Source organism: Athalia rosae, chromosome 3 (genome assembly GCF_917208135.1).
Source record: "Athalia rosae chromosome 3, iyAthRosa1.1, whole genome shotgun sequence".
NCBI classification, from domain to species: Eukaryota; Metazoa; Arthropoda; class Insecta; order Hymenoptera; family Athaliidae; genus Athalia; species Athalia rosae.
In genome coordinates this window covers 24745109-24771348 of record NC_064028.1, presented here as the reverse complement: position 1 = coordinate 24771348, position 26240 = coordinate 24745109, and the positions used below count along the sequence as shown (strand labels likewise).

The following is a 26240-nucleotide window of genomic DNA, read 5'->3' as shown; positions in this document are numbered from 1 at the left end:
GTTCTAATAAAGTTTCCTGCATAGTTGGCACAACGATATCTCGGACAATAACTGCGGGGTAAAAAAATGGGAGACATTACTTGCCCGGTCAAATAACTACCGCGCTGCGACGCCCGTTTTTTCTGTTGTACCCTCTTTTGCTATGCTCCATTATTTCTTTTTCTACTTTATTCTTTTTTTGTTCTGTCTCTGAGAGAAGATACCTGGGATATAGTTATCAGGTAACGACGTTTGATGAATAATACTCCTAAACGATCTTTCAGGTCTATTTTTCTTCTTACACTTGGGGTTTTTTTTCAATCCTTCATTACTTTCTCATTTTCTACAAGTTGTTGAATTAGCAATTCCGTGAGTAATCAACTTTTTAATTTTTATTAACGTCTGGTCCGCTGAAAGGATATTTGTCTCCATTTCGATTCTCATTATTTCATTTCCCTGCAGCGCGAATTACATGAAATAATCGCCATTTCTTATTCAATTCAATTGCAAATTCTACGAGAATTCTCACCCCCACCCACTGAAGAAAATTCACGCATAAAAAGAAATTATAGATGCTTACAATAACAGAATTTTGCCATACATATATACAAAATGAAATTAATTATCTGCAATGCTTTCTAGTCTTTTTTTGTTTTTCATTTTTTTTCGGAGGGGAAGATTTCACCGCGGTCTGCGAGGCTCGCTTCATTCGTCCGTCTAACGATTTCCGCCTGCCGGAAGTTGGCAGTTCGAAGTTTCCGGTTAACGAACGAAAGCGAACGAACCAACCAACGAATATAACAATATACATACACGAATTTACATGTATACATACATAAAATTATGTGTAGCGGTGGTAGAAAGCCAAACGCTACGAGGGCGTTTAAATTTGAGGGGTAAAAACAAATGCTGACCGAAAAAAAGCACCCCACCTTTTATTTGAGAAGAATAAAGAATCAAATTGAAAAAGAAAAAACAAGATTGAAAAACTAAAGGTCACACAAAATCGTGCGCAACATGGGCTAACTACACTTAGAGGGAGACGATCGTGAAAACATAAGAAACAACAAATGCATACGATTCCAAAACTCAGTTTTTGGTTTTGTTGGTCTGGATTTCAATTTTTCTGCTACAAAAAGTGAAAAATTTGCGATAACTTGATCAATTTTACAGATAAATCAATTTGTCTTCCAGATTCGGATTCCTGAGATCAAAATACATCAGAATAGCATATGAAATAAAATATTTTTCTTGGCCCAAAATCCAAACCTAGACTCCAGGCTTTGCTGAAGTCAGCGTAGCCAGCAGCGTAGCGCTTTGTTGTGAGACGTCACCTTGGGGGCTGAGCAGAGGTGACGCCCCACAACAAACCGCGCGCTCGTGGCTACCAGACTCCAGCAAAGTTCGGGCTCCCTCGTAGACCGAGAAATTCGAATATTTCGACCCATGCATGGATTGCGACGAATCAAAGTGGGTCTACGACTGAAACCAATCGATATGTCTTAATTTTTCTGCTCCCAACAGCGAATAATTGATGATTACTTCATCGATTGCATGACTAGATGATTTTGGCTTTCAGATTTGGATCCCTGAGCTGATTATACGTGAGATTACCCTTCAAAAGTCAAAGAAGAAAATCGATTTTTGGGCCAAAAGTAAAGTAGTTTCAAAATTGATTGTATTACACTTTTCTGACGTATTTCGACCTCAGGAATCCGAATCTGAAAGAAAAATTGACCTATCTCTAAAATTGACCGAGTTATCGCCAATTTTCAGCTTTTTGGGGTCAAAAATTAAAAATTGATTTTTTAGTCTATCTTAGTGTAATGTGAGCTCAGGAATCCGAATCCAGAAGTGAAATTGATTTATCTTCAAAAATGACCGAGTTATCGCTGAATTATCGCATTTTTTCGCGATTTTTGGCATAAATTTGAGGATATCTCGAAGGGAAAAAATCGTAGCTCAATTTGGACAACGGATTCGTGTTCCTGAGGTCAAAATACATAGAAAAAGTGCCATACGATCAATTTTAAAAAATAAAAATTTTTGGTCAAAATTTGAAAAAATCCAAAGGGGTACCCCTTGGAAAAATCTCAAATTTTGACCAAAAATTTTTATTTTTTAAAATTGATCGTATGGCACTTTTTCTATGTAATTTGACCTCAGGAACACGAATCCGTTGTCCAAATTGAGCTACGATTTTTTCCCTTCGAAATATCTCCATTTTTCTGCTCCAAAACGCGAAAAATCGACGATAACTCGATCAATTATATACATAGATCGATTTGGCTTTATAGAACGGGAATTAGAACGGGATTTTCCAATCTAAATGATGGTGGTGAGAAAAATGAGGGAAGAGAAGTGAAAAAAAAAGGAAAAAAGGTGGCAGAGAAAGACTGTCGCTGGTTTTGTCGTACTGCAGCGCAGATTGGGAATACGCGATGTGAATAATATCGATCGAATCTATATCCTCTGCTCTGGCACTTGCGGTATACGGGTGAAAAGAAAAGAAGACAAAAAAAAACCGAAAAAAAGAAAAAAAAGGATTACCATAACGAAACTCATCGAGACGAGAAATATCTATACACATAAATAAAGAGATAACGCGCCGCGCGAGCGGTGGTAAAATTTCCAAACTCCCGTATTTATCACCGTGCGAATCTGACGCATTTTCAGAAAATACACGGATCATATGTACGGAGGATCATCCCGTTGAGTACGGAATCTACCATCTACGTACATATGTAAAATGAAAAAAAAAAAAAAAAAAAAATTTCCGAATGATGGATTGAGATGATTTTTTTCCTATGCAAACAGGTACGTAGATGGACCTTAAAACGGTAAGATGAATTGGTAAATCTTAGAATCTTTCGTTCTTACTTTTCATGAGGTTACGTGCATTATATAGTACATAGCGTATGTATACATATCAAAGCGATCGTAAGACGTATCGGGTACGATTTTAAAGTTGCACTAGAAAACTGCCGCAGTAGGAGATGGTGCAGTTCGGTTTTAAGATCGGAGATTTTCCCGTAATAAGATTTATATTGCCGTGATTTAACAATAAATCGTTCAACGATCGCCACCTCTGATGCGGTGGTTTGTAAGAACGTACGACGCAGACTGCAGTCGTATAAATGCAGAAATAAAAGAGAATCACGTGATGAGATATTTTTTCTTCTACTTTTACTCACAATGCACCTCCAGTTTCCATCTGTCTTCGATGCCTGCTTCCGGTAGCCGGGGATTTTCCGCTCTGCAAACCAGATGCTTTCCTTCATCATCAGCGTTCGGCGTCCATTGAACTATGCTGATCGTCGTGCCGCCTTCTTGAACCTGAACAATCGTCAAAATGAGCTCATTAAATATCCGAAATCTACGAGGAGCGGCGGCCCTGGAAATACGAAAATGATAGAGGCGGGGGAATCTCTCTTTCCATTTTTTACCATCGTGCGAATGAAGAAAACTGCACAAAAGTTGTAATAAATTTGAGATTATCAACGAAGTTAGGGGAAAAAAAAACGGACTTTATAAGGAAAATGTTCAAATCGGGGTTCAAAGTTGTCCGAATTCGAACTGTTTCCGATTTTCGTTTCGTTTGATTCTTTTTACCTCGATTTTTTCGAACACTCTTTGCGCCACGTATAAACAAGATATCTGAAATACACACATATTTCAGATTATTCCAGCATCAGTCCGATATGTGGTATAAATCCGACATTCCGAGGGTTTCGCGTATCCGCCGAATCAAACTTTCAGAAATATTACCCCTACCGCCTTCCCTTTCCCACCCTCTCATTCTCAGTGGGATCCGGGGTTACAGATTCTGCAGAGGTCAAAACCGTGAAACTAAACCAGATTACTAAACTTCTCACGTGTGGGACACGTGGCCCATCCACCCTTTTCTCCCTGGTTTTTTTATTACCTGTTTTTTCGTTCACGCTTTTTAGCACGAGAGCGAGTGAGACACATCGCAAGATGTCCGATAAGGTGTGTGATATACAATCAAAGACAAAACTCATAAATTTTGAGCAAAAGTTCATCATTTAGTGGGAATTTGCGAGTTTTGTTACATTCAAAAAATTAATTGTGAATCTTTCCAACCAATATTTTGTTTCAACTTATCATTATAATTATTTCCTTCAATAAGTTTCACAATCCCAATACTCAAAATCAGCGATTTCAAGAAAAGAAACTAACAAATAAATTTTATACCAATCAATGAATAGTTGAATGTTTTTCACGAAACATGGAATCTCATCTTCAACATCGCACACAGAATGTGTTCGGTATTCGCGAATAATATAATTTTTTAGGTAAAAACCTCGCGGGTCCGAGGATCTAAAGATGAAAAATCAGGGCCCTGCAGGCTGATTCCCTAGGGACTCTTGACTGTATGAGGTATGTGTACGTACGTTATACAAAAGTATATGTATATCCAGTCTCCCCGCGAGGCACGTGCTCCGGGTCTTTTCGCAAATAGTCTGTTTTTGCTCCTTGTGCAGAAAAATGAAGTGAATCTGCGCGGAAGAAAAAGCGAGAAAAAAACCCAGTGAAAAGAAATGGAAAGGGGAAAGTAAAATTTCTCTCTCTCCCTCTCTTTCCTTCTCTTTTCAGTTTGGGTTCTTGAATTTTCCCAACAATTCTCCAGCGGTTGTATAAAGGTGGGTAGACATAGCTGTCCAGGTATCTTAGCCGAAGCTTTTGGCAAAACACCGCTAAAGAGACATTGAAACTTTTAGCTGGTATTCAGAGAATTTTCGGGGTCACGCAGTTGCGTTCGTTAAGAGGCGAAGGTTAGTCGGTAGGTATACAGGCATTACAGTAGTAGACAGCTATCTAGTTACTAACTTGACACGTTTTAATTAAAAGTCGTCTACACCCGCGCCATTTATTCGCGAGTTTGTTCAGCGAGAGCGCATTCCCCTTTTCTCCATTTTTGTTTCATTTTTTTTATCCAACATTTCAGAAGGAGATTGTTTTTTTCGCCCTTCCATTCACTTCTTATGAAGACTTAAAATGATCATGTCTAATTGTGAAGAAACATTCTTCATCATATTGTGCAGGGTCACAAAGAAGTTTGGGAAATCAATTTTTGCACCATTCAATCAATGAAATTTCGGAGGATAATGGATAATTGATCGCGGGGTGCCATGATTTCGTTGATTTCCTCATCTTTAATTGAATACTTCTTTATCACTCAATATTTCTACGTTACCTGTATAAATATATGTACATCTAATTCGTCGCCCCGCCTGATGTACATACGCGTGTACATAACGCATACATAGATGGTAGGCGTATAACGGAGATATTGTATATAAAATACTATGTACGAAACGCAATGCAGAGATTGCGTAAGATAAATCTGTGGCAGGAGCAAATTTAGTGGGTTATACGTGGTCGGAAAATAAACTACACGTACCCCATACCCACCTGACTCGGCTATGGTGTGTATGTATGTATCGCGTGCGTATATGAGTACACACCTAACTCCTTCTCGACTACAGACCCCTACCTTCAACCTGACCTAACTATGAGCTAAAATTCAACAGTCAAAGGTAAAGTTCCACCTCTTTTTGGTCTCGAATTTGGACGACTGCAGCAATGCGGAATGAGTTCAGCTTGAAAGGGTTAGATTTTAGATACTCTGTATATATACATGTCGTAGATGCTTAGTTCATCCGTACGGAATAAAAAGTTACTGCTATTGTTAATGCTGCTGCTGCTGCTGCTGCTGCTGCGAAATGAAAAAAATTAAGAAAAAAAAAAACAACTGAAGTAAAACTAGAATAAAATTATGAATGAATTGTTGGAAATTCGAATTTTACACAAGGTAAAGTTGTATTCGGAACTACCATTATTTTTCCTTCAATTTTCACAATTCCATTTCATTTATAACTTTCCCATAGCATAGTCGTAATAGAAGTATAAACTAAATTTATACAATTTAGAATAAAACCAATAACATAGTTTTATGCGAGTTTTTCCCCAGACTTTCCGTCACCCGTATATCATAATTCGCGGCAATTTCTTCTTGTTGTATTATTCTTCATTTTTTTATCATCATTACTTTTATCGTTTTCATTTCATTTCATTTCTATTCCGTCCAGATGAATAAACGAGAGAGAAGAAGGAGAGAAAAGAAGACAATTTTTACACACACAGGTAAGCGTCTGCATGGGATAATTCTAAACGAGTTTTTCTCGTGATTCCATTTCATTCGCCTTTTGTTTGACTTTTTTTTTTCTTCAGAGATACTTCTTTTTCAAAATGTAGCGAAATATGTGGAGAACAACGGCGATCATCAGGTGCAAAAACACGATTTCGTCTCTTTCCGTTATTTGTCTCCCGTATTTTTTTTTTTTTTTTTGATTGTAAATTTTCCAAATACAATGTGTATGAATAGCATTGCATGCCATTTGACCATAGGGATAGGAAATGTAGGAGAATAGGAAAAAAAGTCGTGTTAATAATAAAGACTCGCATTTCAATATCGGCTCAATTAGCGTGGAAACAATCATCGCGAATTTCGTGCAGGGCATTCAAAAGAGTGAATTCACTTTTGATATAAAATACGTACGCTATGGATACAGGTACGTTGTTCGAAAATGTTTGTGGACTGCGTCAAAGCTAAAATTAGACTAAATTCTACCCATCAATCTTGCACGCTCGGACGCGATGCAGGAGGGACCGGGCTCTACATGATTAGCGTATGTTCGCTAATTTTTTCAGCGGAAGTTTTTATTTTGATACTTCGAAAGGAGAATAATAAATTCGAAACAATAAAAACCAGAAAATGTCCGTCGCGGATTCTGAACGGGTATGGGGTGACCTTTGGGTGTAGGAGGGTGGCGTGGTCGGGGAAATTGAGTATCGCAATTTGTTGAAATAATTAAGGCGAAGGTATAATACAGCTGAGGAGAGAATGTTCGTCGTTATACGAGGGGCAGTGAACCGACCGTGAAATTGCATAGTTAAGAACATAGTTCGGTATATAGAGGCGGTGTATATATGTAATAGCCACACGTATAAAGGAAAAGTAGGACCTCAAAGAATCACTTAACGTAGTTAGGTTGGGTCACCAAGATTTCCGAAAGAAGAAAATTGCCAGACATCGTAAATCTGGATCTCTTTTGTTCATGGTCTATGCAGAAAACTAGCTAGTCTAATACCGGACCAGATTACGCGATGTTTTCGTTATTCGTTCGCGTTATACATACCGTGACAAAAAATATATCATCATTAAACGCCCGCACACCGGACGAGTTAGGAGAATTTGGAAATGTAGAAGAAAAATTATTTCCCGTCGTACAATTTATGTTCCATTGTATATTTACACGATTCGTAATTTAGGCACAGGGTGGTGGATCATGTTACTCATTTATTTAATTATTCTACTTTTCTTTTATGGGAAAACATTACGTCATTTTAGCTGACGTTACGTAACAATCTCCCCGAATCAAATATTCGGTGTACCGAGTTTTGGGAATACTCCCCTTTGATCTATGCATACATACGGACCTATCTCGAACCGTGTACCATAAATATAAAAGCTACTTCTGTTTCGATTCCAAAGTCGCCGGGAAGTAGTAGCACAGTGTATTATGCACTCGCAAAAATTGAACGAACTTCAAGCGATCCGTATAGGTAAATAGAAAACTACGTACGTTGATATGTGTGTGTATGTGTATCAACGAAATGAAACGAAACGCGGATTGATATTAAGGAGCTCCGCCGATAGCAAAAAGATGAGAACAGAACAATATTGTTCATGTAGAAAAGAGCAAGGTTCTGTCATTGAAAAATCATAGACAAATAAATAAAAAATATAGAAAAAAAAACAGTATTCTGGTTCCAATACGCGGAGGAGGGTAACCAGGCTTTCGGGATTGCTAAATTCAAACAAGTTGGAATGTGCAAACAATATGAGATCGGAAAAAAAACCTGTTACCTCGCTGCCTAAATAAGCTCTTGTTGGTCTATGAACCGACCGAATCGAATTTCAATTACAGATCCTCAAAATTCAACATGGCAGAGCCGCTATGGCGACAGCAATTTTTTTTAAATCGATCGTCTTCGTTAGTCGAACTTATCATCGGTCAACGCGATTCGTACATGTACAGTGATGCCTGCCATTAGGTGCCACATTCCCTGTAGGACGACGTTCATCCGCGGACCTTACTGTTCGTTCGAATTGCCGATATGGCGTTAAACCGGAGCTCGATGGCAGGCAACTAGACACATACTGCGGTGTATCAATTATTCGGAAGATTGTCGAGCACACACTCGGTGTCGAGTATTTAAGACCAGGAAATTTTCAGTGACTGTACGATAAAAGAGAGAGGAAAAAAGAAAGGAAATAGTGAAAAAGATTAACGTAACGACCCAGACGTAGGAAAGAAGATTTGAGATGAAAGCAAACATTTGAACTCTCGTTTCTAGTTGACGATGGTTGTTGCTGAAGTTATCCTTCAACAGGGGAATTGTTTCGCGTCCTGAAATCTTACCGTTGTGTTTGTCGACACGCGAGTTTACCCCGAGCTTAGAGATTTAATGTACATCTAGGCAGTTTTGTTAGTGGGTCAGGACTCCAGTTGTGTCTGAGGTATTCGTGTACGTCTACTTGTACGTGCGCCGTGTCTACATGTATATTCACGCTTTTCTACCGCTACCGATTCCACTACAGCTATACAAAGAGCGACGAACTTCCGCCATGACTCCGAGTCAGGTATTGAATACTCAAGCCGCAGCTAAAGTCTCCGGCTAGATTAGTTACGCTTTTAATTGAGTTTATATAAGAAGCTCCTATCGCTATACGGCATGAAACACTTCGACTGAACTTTATGCACCTGTGAAAATTGCTCGTGTTAACGAAACGCTACGTAGAAACAGGAAGAAACACGTCAGAACAATGGGGGAAGAATGTGAATCAAGTTATACCGGATAGAATACAGATTGAAGTATGAATTCAGGAATTTTTCCCCTGATCTCAGAGTCCAAGGAACGCTGGAAAAATTGTGAAGATGTTAATTTTCAAAAATTAATCCAACTATTTTAAGTCTTTGGAGAATCATGACTTCGCAGTCGCCCGAAAAGTCGACTGAGAATTTCGGTAAATTGGTCTATTCAAAAATTTCATATTCTCGAGAAGTTCGTTGTCTCCGATTTCCGCAACTTCTGAAGAGAAATCTGGGTCGAACTTATCCGAATACACCGCCCTTCGGTGCAATGATGTAGGGGAAGAAACTATACCACACGCACGTGAAAACGTTGGGAGAAATTTAGATCCGTTAAAAAATCTCGAGGGAGAAAGAAATATATCCATTCGGGGTCGACGGGGCGAACCACGAATAATATTTATGTTGGACCTAAAGAGAGGTGTACGTACGACGTGTACTAAACGTATTCGGTACAAATACGTAATATCGCTGTATATGAAAGTGCATCAGAAATGGGAAAAGATGTCTGAGAGTAATGGACCATTCGGTTGGCATTTCCCTGGGAGTTCGCGTCAGCTGTGTTTCTACGAATATAGATCGTTGGAGGGTTGGAATATATGGGGTACGATATATCTGCGATACAGGGAACACGAATATAGAGATAACCCCTCAACACTACGTACACACACGCGCCGGGCCATTTCATGCCAAATCAGCTTCGGTCTGTCACTCGGACTATTTTACATGTCTTCAAATTTTTCGGATCATGGGATCCGTGTGAATTTCCCGAACTGAAAGAAAACATTTTCCACGTGGCTCGTACAATTCGCAAATGAAAAATGTAAAATGGGTTCGGTAGAGGATACGCCCTGAACATAAAAACCTGAAAATTTTTTCTCCCCGCGTTGTTTCAATAGCGGAATAGTAGAATGTACGTACGACGCGTGTACGATGCATCTGCTGGATATCCAATGTAAGTACAGCGTGGGTAACGTTGGAACTGAATAGATGATAACGCAAGGTTTGCCGGTGCTCTCGCTATCCTCCTACCCTATACCGCAGTCGTTTCTACCCCCCTTCACTTTGGTACTAGATTAATCATGCCCGGTTCTGCTGACTCTGCAGCAAAGAAGGATATCTGTGATATTCTACGGAGAACGGGAACTCGAATATTCGCATGGTATAAGGTGAACAACATCCGAACCCAAGGGAACCTACGTGCTCTGTAAAAACTTTCAATGAGTGCATCCGAACTCAAAAAAGCAATGCGAGTATTTCTAAACCTTCATAGGGGGTGATCTATTTGATTGCGATTCCATTAATGGAGAAAAGTATTCGACATCGCCTAGGGAATCTGACGGTAAAATCGAGATCCTTCCAAGACTAATACGCTCTTGGAGTTTTTTTTTTTTTTTTTTTGTTTCGATTTTTCCACCAAAATCCAAAATAATTTGCATACCGATCGGTTCTGACTTTGAGCAGACGACTCTTCAAAGTAAACCCATCTAACCTACCGAAAAGGTCTAGCAGTCGTCGATATTTCGGAAAAAATAAAAATATCTCGATAAGTTAGGGATAGCTTGATTCAGTAGTGAAATAAAATTGTTACGACTATGGTTACGAAATAGTTCATGAAATGAAATTGTTGAAGCCTGATTTGTAATACGTAAAATTAATTGAACTATAGATATACAGTTCGATATATCTATAGTCGCACTCAATCAGCGGACATCTATGAATAGCCTGCGCGTATTTCAAATTTCGACATAATGAACGACATCCGTAGTCATATTATTATAGTGGACCTCTCTGTCGATTTCAATTTCAATTCTGCAGTCGCTTTTTTCAATTTTTGCTCATATTCAGCTGGTTTCAATTTTATACGTATGTGCTCGTAGATACAACTTCATTACGCACAAAATTTCATTAATCGTTGCACGATTCGATTATTCTATTATATCAATCAATTCGAGGGTCGTCGAACAAATACTCGACGTAGAGTACACGTGTATTATAATAGAACTTATAATAGATTGTAGCGATTCTCTTATAACAAATACCCGTACGAGACAAGCTGAATTCAGTCATCGAATTTGTGTTTTTGGGATAAAAATTATACATCAGAATACAGCGAAACGAATGATTTCAAATTTACAGCTCGGAATCGAGAGGTATTTCTTCCTCATTTTATCCCGTAGTGTTTGGAAAAATCGCAGAATCCATGGAAGACGAAGTGAAGATTCCTAGAACATAAATCTTGCTTTTTCTCGACGTTCTAGAACAGTTCCCATATTTTTCAACTGTCATGAATTACGTTTGAAAATTAGACGATATATAATATACGAAGAGATGAACAAGCGATTATTCACCCCTCAAAACTGCAGGGCGATTTACCAAGGGATGGAAAAAATGGAGAAGGAAATAAAGAAAATAAAAAAAAAGAAAAAAACGATGAAACGGAAAGGGAAGGAAGGAAAGGGAATAAAATAAAATTTATGAAGATTCACCGTTGTGTATATATTGTAACATAATTGAATTCGCAAGAATATTTACGTGCGGCAAAGCACACAATGTTGTTGGTTGTTACATTAAATAAAATAAAATACCCATATACGTGGAGAGCTTCGTAAGATATTTCGTTTTGAATAGGTTATTCGTTCATACAAACTGACGTGCATACCAATATATACAAAGTCGTGGGAAAAAAGAGACAAGGTGAAGACAGCCTTTCCCGTGACTCTATACGGTAGGTATGCGTAGCCGTAGCTAGAGTTGTAGTTACCGAGGATACCAACGGGCTTCTTTTTTCCTCCCCTTTATTCTACCGCGTCACGTGGCGCACGAAAATGGCAGCTCACCGGAAATAAGAGAGTTGAGAAAGACGGTTTATTTTTATTCTGATTATTACACCCGTCTAGAGACAAACCAACAAGCGTTTTGCCAGTGATTTCTTTCATTGTAGCTTTTGGTTCGAAACACTTCAATCAAGGTGATCCTTACACTTATTTTTTCTTATTTTTCTTTCACGTGAAAAATCATTTTTTAATTGTAGTTGCGAAGCTAAGAATTTCCGGAAAATCCTGCCAACGCCCAGATAGTATGCTCGTGTTTGAATTTTGTAAAAATCGGTCAATTCATTCCCAAGTTATTCCAATTTGAATACGAAGAGGTTGTTTTATAAGCACCCCATATTACAAATGCATTCTATGTATATTCAATTTGGAATCGTTATATTCTATGAACTGTTGAAGGTGACCTGACGTTTATGATACCTTCATCTATATATATCTCTTATATTTCTTCAATGAATAAATATGAGTTGCCTCGAATCTAAACCGTCTGAAATAATATAATGTATTCAGTGAACTGCGGCTGTATGGAGAAATTTCAGAAGCGTCTTCTAGGAAAGAGAATAATAATGGAGCTATACTACCAAGTGAAAGCGGGTTCTTCTCTCCACTGGTAGATTTCGTACGAATTATAATATAACGAAGCGGAGTCAACGTCGAACTATCCACCATAGAACAAAAGCTCCCATAAACCCACATCGCTAATGTTATAACGAGATCTCCACTTTTCGGAGAACAATTTTCTCTTTCCATTGTATTTTCCCTTTTTCCTTTTACCTTTTTCAAGATTTTGTTCTCTTTGGTGTTTCGTTCAATAGCTGTCCGGCGGTTCACATGTCGAATAAGGAACGACCGGGATACTAATAGCGTTGTTTTCCCGGTGACGTGGCAACCTTCCAAGTCATTCCAATATTCGATGCGATGCAACGCTGTGTCGGAGATATTTTTCTTTGGTGAAACTGGAGCGAAAATTTTCGAAATACTCGCCAAATCAACACCAAAGATATTTTAGATATGACAAACTGCCGCAGCATTCGGTTACGTGTTTCACAAACACATTTCCGTTGGCTCAAAGCACGGAATTCACCAAGTGCAGCGATCGGAAGTGATACGAAAACGAAACTTTGCGGTCAAAGTTCAATTAGCTTTTTCATCGTTGGCACCGTCAGGTCGAGATCATTAGCGAGGAACATTTTTGCAGATTCGAATGAGATAACCTTGCGGGTTTGCGAAGCGATTCTCATGCCTTGGAACCTTCGAAACAGCTCCTGTTCGGTGGAAATTGAAACATACCAGCCACGTACGATATATCGTTGGGCTATAATCCTGCGGGAAGAGAAATACGTAGCCTGGGCACCAGCCAGAAAATCACGTTACTTCGCCTCGCATATCACGGTGGAAATGTACATTAGCACAAATCTTACGGATTCCTGATGTACAACCAAAAGCACCCGGCTCGACAAACCAACGGAAACTCGCCAAGTCGCTATCTTTTCTCTCCCGATTCTCAGGATGAGCGCTCGATAGTCATCGACGAAGAGGCTGTCCCAGCGATCCAACCGCATCTCATTTCTTCGTGATTGTGCGCCGATGCATATCGAAAGATTCGGATCATCTCGTTGAAACAATCGATCAGTCCGGGACTGCGTGAGAATAATTTTTGGAGTGCGGTTCTCCCTGCCCTTTTCGACGAGGTTCGAGGAATATTACTCCTGGTTCGATGACCACCGGACGTGATATCGTCGAATCATTCCATTGATTATGTTTGCTGTGCGACGAGTAAATTGTTGACTCGGTTGTCAACCCAAGATGATTACGATATCATCGAGACTGTTTCACCCATGCATAATCGCGTTTGATCTGAATACCATAAGCGATATTAGCGGTTTGGAACTACCTCGTGAGATATGAAAACTTAATAGAGTTGAACGCGATAAAATTTAACGTAGAATTCGCATCTTTGGTCAATGAGTGAGAAAATCGATGGAAGTGTAGCCGAAAAACGGTGACACCCGAGAGATTGGAAACTTGGCAGAGTTTCAAAGTAAACCGTGGTATCGGGTGTAATAAGGTAGGTTGGGACACATGGAACTGATTTTAGGATAGACTTTTTCATGGGTCAGGCTTTCAGACCGATCGAATAACCAAGACCCAGAGCGAATTGTTTCGACACTGGCTGATCACGTCTCGTGCGTTTCGTTCTCTCGAATGAAAAAAAAAAATTTCTCAGCGAAAATTCGACACGCTTTCTATCACCGTGCCACTCGTTACGTTAGTCCAAACAGTTGAGGGCTGACTGAAGCTTGAAAGGATTCAATCTGACCAGGAGCAAACGTACACGGCGTAATTTACTGTTTGGTGCGTCTGGTATCTACGGTATCAACCGGTATATAGTTAATCATGAAAATGCCGTGGGCAATGACGCCTGCAGTGCACTATCTGTATACGTATACGGCAATAGAACTCCGGATGATGCTCTCTGCTGCAGCGTCAGTCTCTGTACTTTGTGCTGTAATGTTGTCAAAGAGAATCCTCGCAATCTACCTTTTACGGTGAATACGTACGTACGTACCTACGAATGCAAATTAGGAAGCCTCAACGCGTGCACACAACTCAACCATTACGCGACCTCACATCGTCGCCGCGTCGCGTCGGTCCAACGAGCTTGACGTTAGAGCGGTACAACTGATTACTTGAATTCTGATAGCGTACGTTCGAACTGACGAATTTATAGCGAGTGGTCAAAGGGGTTGGAATATCAGGGAAAATATTTCATCCCCCTGATTCCAAAAAGCCAATCGACATCCCCCAAAAGTTCAGTTTTATTTCGGGCATTCGGTGTGATCTATACTCTAAAAGTTTCGAAAGCACACGGGAAGATGTACAGGGAGAGAGTGAATTTGGAGAAATGTTTGTTGGAAGAAATTAGGGACAATTCCCTCCGAATTCCGGGGTAAAGTTTTCATCAGGAATGTCTACTGGTAACATTAAGTTTCCCTAATACCCTACAACTATTCGACCTGACATCAGTTTTGGTCTCTCAAGTCTAATCTGTGGCTTGTGTTCATTTTTTGAAATCCTTGTCGAACACACGAGAGGGGAGTTGTCCATAATTTAGCGAATCCTTTGGCGAACACGGCAACGTTTTAGAAATCGATGTCCGCGGTTCTCGTTTATCTCCCGCAGTTTTTTTACTTTTTCATACACGGCTAATTTCAGGAGCTTTCGTACCCGCTCCATTTCGCTACATGATGGACCTAGCATTTCCGGGATGGGATAAATTGAGAGGCGATATGAATCTGGGGTAAATCTGGTCCCTTGATGGAATGTCAAAACTGTTTGATTCACGCGCAAACTGCACCTTTTCGCGGAGGCAGCGTCCGCGTGGATATATTGGATGTATCATTCTGCGCAGGTGTAAAATATACGTACGTAGGTAGGTACGTACATGCGAATACCACTAGTACATGGTTACCACGTATAACGTATTACAATTTTATTGCACACAACAATACGTGCGTTTAATTTTAATGACCCGCTCGTCCAACGCCCGTACCGCTCCAAAACAGTCGAAATTACCTCGCGTACACGATATTTTTGACTCGCAATTTTTTCCGCTTTTATGCGTTAATATTTATTTTTCTATATAAATGAAAAAATCTTCGACCAAAAACAAATGCAAGGGAGGAGATTTTTGATATTCAGATTATAATAACAATATTACAACATCAAGTTCGCCGCGATGACGAACAGCGATCTGTTATAGTACGAAGTTCGGCGCAGTAATAACAAGGGTGATTACTTATGATTACTCGATCGATTGCATGAGTAGATGATTTTGGCTTCCAGATTTGGATTCCTGAGCTGATTATACGTGAGATTACCCTGGAGAAGCCAAAAATAAAAATCGATTTTTGGGTCAGAAGTAAAGTAGTTTAAAAATTGATTGTAATACACTTTTCTGACGTATTTTGACCTCGGGAATCCGAATCTGAAAGAAAAATTGACCTATCTCTAAAATTGACCGAGTTATCGCTAATTTTCAGCTTTTTGGGGTCAAAAATTAAAAATTGATTTTTTAGTCTATCTCAATGTAATTTGAACTCAGGAATCTGAATCTGGAAGAAAAATTGAACTATCTTCAAAAATAATCAAGTTATCCTCATTTTTTCGCATTTTTTGGCATAAATTTGAGGATATCTCGAAGGGAAAAAATCGTAGCTTAATTTGGACGACGGATTCGTGTTCCTGAGGTCAAAATACATAAGAAAAGTGCCATACGATCGATTTTAAAAAATAAAAATTTTTGGTCAAAATTTGAAAAAATCCAAAGGGGTACCCCTTGGAAAAATCTCAAATTTTGGCCAAAAATTTTTATTTTTAAAAATTGATCGTATGGCACTTTTCTTATGTATTTTGACCTCAGGAACACGAATCCGTTGTCTAAATTGAGCTACGATTTTTTCCCTTCGAGATATCTCCATTTTTATGGTAAAAAATGCGAAAAAATGGGGATAACTCGGTCATTTTTGAAGATAGATCAATTTTTCTTTTGGATTCGGATTCCTGAGCTCAAAATACAATAATATAGACTAAAAAATAAATTTTTAATTTTTGACCCCAAAAAGCTGAAAATTAGCGATAACCCGGTAAATTTTAGAGATAGGTCAATTTTTCTTCCAGATTCGAATTCCCGAGGTCAAAATACGTCAGAAAAGTGTATTACAATCAATTTTTAAACTACTTTACTTTTGGCCCAAAAATCGCTACAAATCCCAATCGGTATACCTTGGATTCTTCGGATTTTTGGGCCAAAAAAAAAGTTATGACACTTTTTCAACGTATTCTGACCTCAGGAATCCAAATCTGGAAGCCAGAATCATTTACTCATACAATCGATGAAGTAATCATCAATTATTCGCTGTTGGGAGCAGAAAAATTAAGACATATCGATTGGTTTCAGTCGTAGACCCACTTTGATTCGTCGCAATCCATGCATGGGTCGAAATATTCGAATTTCTCGGTCTACGAGGGAGCCCGAGCTTTGCTGGAGTCAGCGTAGCCACGAGCGCGCGGTTTGTTGTGGGGCGTCACCTCTGCTCAGCCCCGAAGGTGACGTCTCACAACAAAACGCTACGCTGCTGGCTACCTGACTCCGGCAAAGCCTGTTTTTCATAAAAATCCCTCGAAAGATAAAAAAATGTGGGATGAAAAAAATAAAAATCTTCTAACCTGCACTTTTACGATTACGATTAGTGTCAGGTGGATCATATGAGGTCGTTTTTTTATGTTATGTGGCCACTCCCCCCGTTACCCTTATTCCCTTCGTCGTCACTTCGGTTTTGTGGCCATATACCTCAGATATATTATGTATTTTTTTTTTACAACTCTAGTACCTACCTACATCATTTTTTTACAACATCTAACGGAAGCGTATCATTACGATCCAGATGAAATTTTCTCTATTACGACCTTCATTATTCGAAGGTACAGGTAACGTAGGTGATGAAATGTGTAACTGTTTAATTTTCTGTCAAAGTTCAGATTCGAATTTCATTTTACTGCACTCCATTTCTTGAACGTGACTCTCGAGCTTTTCTCCATAGATTTCGACTACACGACTAGAAATACAAGCAATAATTTGTGGGAAAAAAACTTTCTATTTTTTGTCACTTATTTTTCGACACTTTCGAACAACGTAACGATCCTCTGTACGCTGCTACAGATATGAAAAGTGTCGAGCGTATAAGGTAATAGAACACCGTATGCAGGATATTTTTATAAAACCAGGAATGATTAGTTTTTCTTCTCAGAATTATTCATACATTTTATATTTTTCATGCTCACTTGTATAAATATGTGTTACGTGTATATACTTGTAGAGGTGAACGAGTATAATATTGCTATGTGCTTTTACCTGTCGGAGATATAATGAAAATGGAGCTTTCTCTTTTCTTTTATTTAATTTTTTTTCCATTATTCTTTATTTTACCTTTGTTGGTTTCCTTTTTTCCTTCCTCGGTGTACGCGAGGTGCAACTCGGGGGGATATAATATGCCGTCGTAAACGAACTAGATGCCGCGTGTCAAAGTGAAGTTATCTATATGTGAATATTTTATATCCGTCTCGTTGATTTTTCCTTCTTTCTTTTTTACATTTTTAATATGGTTGGACCTTTTTTTTTTTTTTTTTCGGAGGTAGCTACGTTCGTCTCAGAAGGATTCGTTGGCAGTCTTCCGTCGCCGTCCTTGGGAGCAAGGCACCAGATACGACGTCGTTTGAAAAAATATAGAAATAAACGAACGAAGATATGAGAAACGGCGAAAAGAATCCAACAGTTTAAAAAGGAGAAATGGAAAAGTGAGGAGCGAAAAAGTAAAAACGTAAGAATAAAAAACACGCTACTTTCACGAGTCGTACGTGTACGCCGTTGCAGCGACGTCTTTCGTATCATTGTTGTTATGATTATTGTCATTACATGGACGAACATTTGTCACGCGTATACGTGTACGTGTATGCATATCATATGAATGGAGCGTGAATTTTTAATAAAAGTTATATTCCTTGTCGGGATTCATTTTCAACGTATCGCGTTCTTCCCTCCCCGTCCCGGTCCCCAGATCCGTAATTTTTCTAACTCGAATCTCTGCGGCATCGCGTCTGATTCCTCGTCACCGAATCGCAGAAATCGGTCGTGAAATTCAACCAGACAATCGATGAGATTAGCCAACAGGCTTTTTTCCGCAACTTTTTTTTTTCATTTCATTTTTATCCAATTTTTTTCTCATTCTACTTCCTCCTCCGTCTTTTTCGGATAGGCGGAAGTTGCGCGAGAGGCGTAACGGAAATGGGTGGGGAGGTGGCGAACGAGATAAAAGAGAAAAAGGTAAGTAATAAAAAGAAAACCAAAACTGTGGCAGAAAGAAAGGACGAGAAAAAATGCCTTACGCGTACGTACGCGTGCGCGTGCGAGAAGATATCAGCCAAAGTATATATATTATATATGTATGGGTATATGTGCTATATGTGCACATAATGTACGTATTGTACAGTATAAGATAAAATCGCTGCTCTTGAGAGTTACGGGCTTCTTCTGCGGGTGACACGTCTGTCCTGTTCGACCTGCCACGCCTTTTCTATTGTCGACCTTATTTTTTTCGTTTTTTTCCTCTTTTATCATTTACCCGGTACCTCTATTTCTAACGCCGCTTCACGCACCGCGAAATCTTCGAAAAAATACGTGTACACACATAGACACGTGTATACACATGTGTATGGACCAATACGACTTTTGAGAGATTTAAGACCTTTAGGTGTTTCAGATAAATTTCTCCACACAATGCATAACACCTTCATACAGCGGAGAATTCTCGCCTTGCGGGAGCTCAGGGGTTGGAGCTAATTTTTTTTTCAACTTTCGCAAGTCATGCTTTTTCTTTTCTATCCACCTTGATGCGAAAATATACACCACGGAAAGAAAATTCTTAATCTGAAGCTGCGATGAGGTCTTTTGTTGGTTTAATAGAACGTTTTTATCGGGTTTCTTGATTTTTTCCCCGCGTCACCTCTGCCTCCACCCCCAGTCTCCCGGTTTTAAGGAAAAAAAGAAAGAAATTGAGGACAAAGAAGCTGTGAAATTATATGTATAATAAACGCGTACAGTTGCAGGTGCGAAATACACGTATACGTGTACATAAAATTTACGTATACATACGTGATTATTTATGTATGTAACGGGAGTCGAGTGCGGAATATGATATCTGATCTTTTTTTCCTTATCATCTAGAGAAAAAGGTAATATCTATAAATATGTACACCTGTTATGTATCATCGTATACGTGGGTACACGAACACGCTTTGGGTTAGGTATGGTGATGGCAGAAGCAGCGACCATTACCCGCGAGTTTGCAGAATTTATAAGAGGAGATGAAAAAAAAAAAGAAGAAGTTTGTGTGCGCATACATACGTTTGCAATATATTTATATGTTTTCACGTATACAAGAATGCGCTTTCCACACAACGGAACGTCCGGGAGATTATTTGTAATTTGAATTTATGTTTCGAAGAAGGTTGGTAGCTTGGTACATATGCGCGTTGTACATAAATACTTATATACACATGTACGTGTATGTAAATGGGCGACATAAAAATCGCTGTAACAAGAACGGAGCTTTTTTTTTACATCTTTTTTTTATAGGAAGAATAAAAAGTGTATGCATAATCATAAATAATTCGAGGAAGGATTATGCATGTATTTAAAAAGTTAGATTTCATTTTAATAAATATTTTCGAGACATTGGTATTGCGGAGGAGAGAGAGAGAGAGAGAAGAGAAAAACAACAGGCGACGAACAAACAAATTAAGAACACATTTCAGGAAGCGGCCGCTCTCGCGTTTTACGGAAATCGAGAGATTGACGGAAGTATGAGGTTGGAATAATTTTATACTACCTCGAATTGCGAAGATTATTCACTTTCGGGAGCACAATAAGAAAAGTTTAACAAATGCGAGTATTAATTATGCTTCAATTATTGCGAAACCTCATAGCTGTCATATTCAAGTCCATACTACCATATCCCGTTGAAGAGATTGTTCTTCTCATGGTTCAATTGCATCGATTACAGTTATTTACAATTTTGAGAATTCCTATTCTTTTCCTGTATTAAAAGAAAAAAAATTATCAAAATTACTGCGATCGGCGGGTATTACAAAAACCATCAATTGCCAACGCAGCCCACAGATTTTATTTCGGACAACTGCTGTCGCGGGTTGTTTTTTTTGTTCATATTTATTTTATTTTGTTTCCCCTATCCTTTATTCGTCAATATGTCATTCGATAGCTCTTGTACCTATAGCGTCGAGGATTTATTTGAATCACCCGATTTAGTTTCGCGGAATAAAAAAATTGAGGAAGAAGAGAAAAAATAAAGTACAGTTACCCAAACAAAAAATGGAGGAAAAATTTGAATACTATACGCGTTACACCGATAGAAATGGGCCGAGGGGCAAAAGGAGTTTCCGAGATCCTCGATTTAATCCTTGGCAAAAAAACCTTATCCCATCGTTTGCTAGACTGATTTTATTTTAATGAGGGCCCTCAGGAGCTAACCCTCCTTTCTGGCTCTCTATACTCTGCCCATAAATATCGAGCATCTTTTTCCTTTTGTACTTACTTTCCTGTTATCCTTTTTTTTTCTTCTTCAATCCCACCCCTCGATATTCCGCTGGTATTTTTTCACCCTGTTCAGAGACGCGATTCTCGCCTCATGTTTTATTTTATTTTATTCAACATTTTTAGCTTTGTTTCTCTCAGATTCCGTGTCTCGTCCTTCGCCGTACAGTTTTCCCTCGTATTTTTGGTATTTAACGTTGTCATAACGTTGTTAAGAACACAAAAGGAACTAAAAACCAAGTAACGGACGGGATGAGAAAAATGTGACGTGTGAACCAGAAAGATTACACGATGTACAGGGTGTTCGGAAAAAAGGAAATTTCGACAAAGAGAAGCAAACAAAAAAGATCATCGAGATAAATTCGTCTTACTCACAATTTTGGCAGTTTTTTTAAGTGGTTTCGAGCCTCTCCACCACGACAAAACTGCAGGTGGTCTCGATCCAGTGCTTTTGCATTCCACCTCGTATTTCTTTCCGGCAGATACGATTTTCCCTTTGTTCATGATCTCGACTGTCAGCGGTTTCACTGTAAACAAACAAAAGCGGAAGTTTAAGCGATAATAGGGGCACCGATTTTTTTTATTAGGTATTCTCTCTTTTTCTCTCTAAGTTTTCCCCCTCTCGTGGCGGTCTTTTGTATTTCCCAATGCGAAAATGCGATGAGAGGCGGAGGCCAGGCATTGTCTTGCACTTGAAGTGGTTTTTCTCCTATTTAATATTCTTATGTCTCTCCCACGCGAGTTCTTTATGGAGTATAATACACGAGATTCATCTGATTCTCGCGTTTTTTCCACTCCTATTCTTAGGGAGGGAAATAATGTGGAATAAGAAAAAAAGTTATTAATTATAAAAAAAGAGAAATAAAAATAACGATGAATATTTCATGGGAATTCGTCTGCCATTGATCATTTCAAGGGTATGAAAAGAAAGAAGACATTTTCAGATCTCCTCGAACGAACCCGCGGAATTTCCAACTTTTTTATTCAATCTCACGTCATCCGGCGATCAATCTTACGTATAAATCTGATAATTCTCACGTATAATTTGTACATCAAAAGCCCTAATCGCGAATCAGCCTTGTATCGTAGAGATCGCGATTACATGAGTAAAAAAACCCGCATAATTAAATTTCGAACCAATTCAACTTCGACGACACTAGTTGCAAGTACGATACACGTGAAAATTTTTCACTCTCACTCTGACGAACATCGTACGTAATGTGAAGGGTCTTTTTCGAACATTTTCTGTTTTTTATATTCTCGGGAGGAAAAAACAGATGGGGTAGAAAAAGCTTTCTGAATACGGTGGTGAAAAAGACGCAGGAAAATTGCGGGCGGGAAGCGGTAGGCAGGAGGATGGCCACAGTTTGAATGAAAGGAAAATTCGCGTGTCCTCGCGACAAAGCGCAACAATACTTGTGTGATTACTGATTGCGGACGACGGCTGCCGTCACGCGTTTCCTCTAATCGTTTCATTATGCGGTCAGCGATCGACGCGTGTGGGACAGCGCGAGGGAAGGACTTTTGCGACTACATAAATTTACGATGGTGCAGCGGCGGCAGGGCGTAAATATGAAACAAACCATGAAAATGAAGAAGAGTGAAATATTTTCGATCGGTGGATAATCCGAACACGCGTCTATGCCCATATCCGAACCAGAAATCGCCGAACGCGTGAAATGGTCAGAAAAAGAATTTACGTACCGTAACGCGCAACACCAGCATTTATTGTTTCGATTGAATTCAAACGATTTTAAGCCCAATTTCGTACACCATTTTTCCTACCTCTCGAATCGACCTCTCGATCAAACTGAAAATTGTTCAACAAATTATACGCTACTGCCGAATTGCCAATTTTATTTTACAAGCGCAAAAGTGTATTCCTTTTTTTTTCTCGTTTTTTCGGGGGATATACATTATATACAATTCAGTTGAACACGAACAATTAACCATAATGATGCAGTATAAACTGCAACTTCAACTGAAGCGTACGGGAAACGCGCGTAAATTTTGCTAATTTTTTTTCCACGTGGTGTTTCAATTATTATTATTATCATTATTAGTTTCCAGGAGCCTTTTAGTTTTACGCTCAACTGACGCGATCCCTACACAGAGTATAATTAGCCCGATGTAATAACCTTTGCGAGAGTCTGAAGTAAATGGTTTTCTTTTTTCCATTCGAGTTCTTTGGTTGTGTTTCAACAGTGTTTGCAAATTTTTTCTTCTTCATAGAACCATTATAGATGAAAAATTGTTCAGACGATCTGTTTTTTTTATTGAAAGGAAATTGGGAAAAAAAATTGTAACAAAGAATAAGTGCAGTTCTCGTTTATCGATTTTCAGCTGCCGCTGAGTGAGCCACAAATTAAGCTGTGGTGATATGGAAAACCTTATTTTCGATGGAACCCTTGCTTGTCTTTGGATTCCTCTTTTTTCGTTTTTTGTTCAGCTTGTGCGAATGGATGCGGTTAAAAGGCAGGATACACGGGAAAACTGGGAATGCTTAGAGTAGAAAAAATAGACGAAGAAAAAGAAAAAAAAGGTGTATAAAAAAAGGAGAGTGAATCGAATCAGCTGCGGGAGGGGTGAGTGCTGGAAACGGAAGAAAGTTTATTTAATTAAAACCGCGCGAGGGATTCGCAAACATCAACGTTGAGAGAACCACAATTGCGCGTCGAGTTAAAGTCCGTCGTGAAGAGGGAAGGAGCTCCGGATAAGGATAAGAACGAAATGGAGTTCCAGGATAGGTATACACAAATACGTATCTGTATGGTTACTTTCTTATACGGGATTTGACTTGAAACATCTCGAGGCCGCGCGGAGAGACGCGAAGAATTTGTGTGCAGGATTATTTCAACGAGGTTGATTGAAAAAAGAAGAGGAAAAAAAAAGATGGATTTTTTTTCTGAAAATAAAAAAGGGCGATTTTGAAGTCGATCCATTTGCAATATAAGATAAGTTGAGGGATAAATTTCTCGCAATTCGCTTTTTTTTCGGCGGAGGTGATGAAATTTATAACGGGATTATAGCTAAGGTTTGTGTATCGTGGAATTACAGGGCTTATTGCGAAAATTATTAATTTACGCGTATCGCCGTTGGTTGGCCCGTTGCAGTGGAGGGTTTAAAACCGAGGTCAGGTCAGGTCGAATTAGATTGGGTCAGGTTAGCTACCCCTATAAGGATACCGGAATAACGTAACGTCGTCTCAACCACCGCCTTCGAGCCATAAGGGAAACCTGCACCGCGTCCTGAACGTTACACATTAAGGAAACGACTGGACATTAGCGAGTTGTCACCTCTAGCGGTTTTAGCCGCAAGTCTTACACCTTTAACTGCTCCCGTGCGGAGCATCCCGCGGCTAAATCCTTGCTCTTATTACACAAAACTCACCCCTTCGCGTCAGCCCCTCCTTCCCTTTCGCGCGTTTCTACGGCCATTTAAACCTCATAAAAATCACAAGACCGCATTTTTCTCGCGAAAATCTCAACGGATAGTGAGGGTTATTGCTTATTTACGGAAGATAAATCTTGTACATGAATAAAATGTAACTGAGGAAATTAACAATTATTTTTCAAAAATAAGACTTGCAAAAAAATATTGAGTAGAATTTTGAGAAAAATGTTTTTCATCTGATTTTTGATACATATTTAATGAGAGATTGAGCCTTTCGCTTCGTCCCATCGACGAAATTCCGCTCTAACTATCGTCATATTTCCGAAGATTTTCTGCGCGCAGATTCATACACAATAGATGTATACCTTATAACCACCTGGCAAAATCACTCCCGCCTTCTTAACATCGGCATCGGTCTTCGCAGAAATACTACGAACACACCACACCGCACAGATTACAAAGGATAGCGAATGGGCGGTAAAGGATTACCGGATAAGGTCGAAGGTTAGAGGTTGGAGGTGGGCGGTGGAAGGTGGAAGGTCCGATCGATATCAAGAATGCTCACCTTCTATTCCATTCACTAACCCGTCCGATCGGCGTTCGTCCTGATTCGAGATTCCATGAAAATAAAATCATACGTGTGCTACGAACGTCATCATCCGAGTGTCTCTTTTCGAACATTTGTCACGAATCTGGGAGAATGGTGCAACTGTGTGAGGCATTCCATACGAAATTACCTCGTCTATGATCTTGATGATTTTATTATGTTTTAATTTTTTCTGTACAAATACTCCTGGAAGAGATAGAAAAATCGAAGTTTCTATTTCATTGAATTGAACTTGAAATCCTCGCTTGTTTTACTCAGCTGAAAAAAGGAATTGAGTAGTAAATTGAAAAAGAAAAACGAATTGCTGAGAGTAGTTTGGGAATTGAAGTGCTTTTCCGACATACGACACCGCGTGTATCACGAGACTTCGTTTTCACAAGTATACCCTGAATCGTTAGCGATTCGAGAAATTCGAGAATAAACTTTCGCCGCGTGCATTTCATATTCTTGGCACAACGATTGATTTGGATCCTTTTTTTCCCGAAGAATTCCATTCTACGGTTATTCGTGACGAATGGTTTTTCGGTGGCGATTGATTTGGAACAATTAGCGTACTTGGCGATGTTTCTTGCATCTGAGGTTACGGTATACAGTTGGTAGAGAACGTCTGCAAGGACTACCGGCGTGTAATTTTACGTAATTAACGAGACTTCTAATTTATACCTGCACGGCGTTAGGAGTAGTAATTAGTTTAGAGATGTAGTTTGTTGTTTAGATATATGCGTACCTCATACGTCTGATGTTCGTTCATCTAATTGTAAGTAGTCGCCTCCCGTGTTATCCTGTGTTATCTACTAAATTTTAGGGTGATGTTTACAGTACGGATCAGAAGTTTTGGTACTAGCTATGAGATATACGATGCATATGGAATTAGACTTCTAATTATTATGGCGACGATGATATCCGATTGTGTCGGGAAAAAAGGCTCGAAAAATAAGTAAGTAACGCGCTTTGCTTACCAAAATGCACATTGTTTTCTATCAACCCCTTCGTTGATGATTAATTTATTTTTTCGTGATTATCATGAGATATACCCTATGATCCTAATATTCGTTTTGGCATGATGGAGGCGTCGCTCGTCCCGACGCTCAGCATAAGTGAGATTTAACCCGAAAGATTACCCATCCTGATCCTTTGAGGCCTTCGACCGCCTCTGATATAGCGCGCTGTTGGAGTCAACCCTCATACTCTTATTATATACCTATAATCGCTACCACGGCTCAATTTCAAAACCTCTTCAGTTCTTAACTTCATCTTCGCGGACTCCACTTTGGCTTTGATGAATATTTTTTTTTTTC

General features: G+C 39.2%; 1 protein-coding gene across 2 annotated transcripts in view; it reads right to left on the bottom strand.

Moving 5' to 3' along the window:
- LOC105686878 (hemicentin-2-like) overlaps positions 1-26240 on the bottom strand; it is a 124649-nt gene that overhangs the window by 37843 nt on the left and 60566 nt on the right. For both annotated transcript variants that reach the window (XM_020852783.2, XM_012402095.3), the window contains exons 6-7: positions 21318-21469; positions 3174-3315 (exon numbers count right to left, since the gene is read on the bottom strand). In XM_020852783.2, the coding sequence (XP_020708442.2) occupies positions 3174-3315; positions 21318-21469 (294 nt within the window). The remainder of the gene's footprint in view (positions 1-3173; positions 3316-21317; positions 21470-26240) is intronic.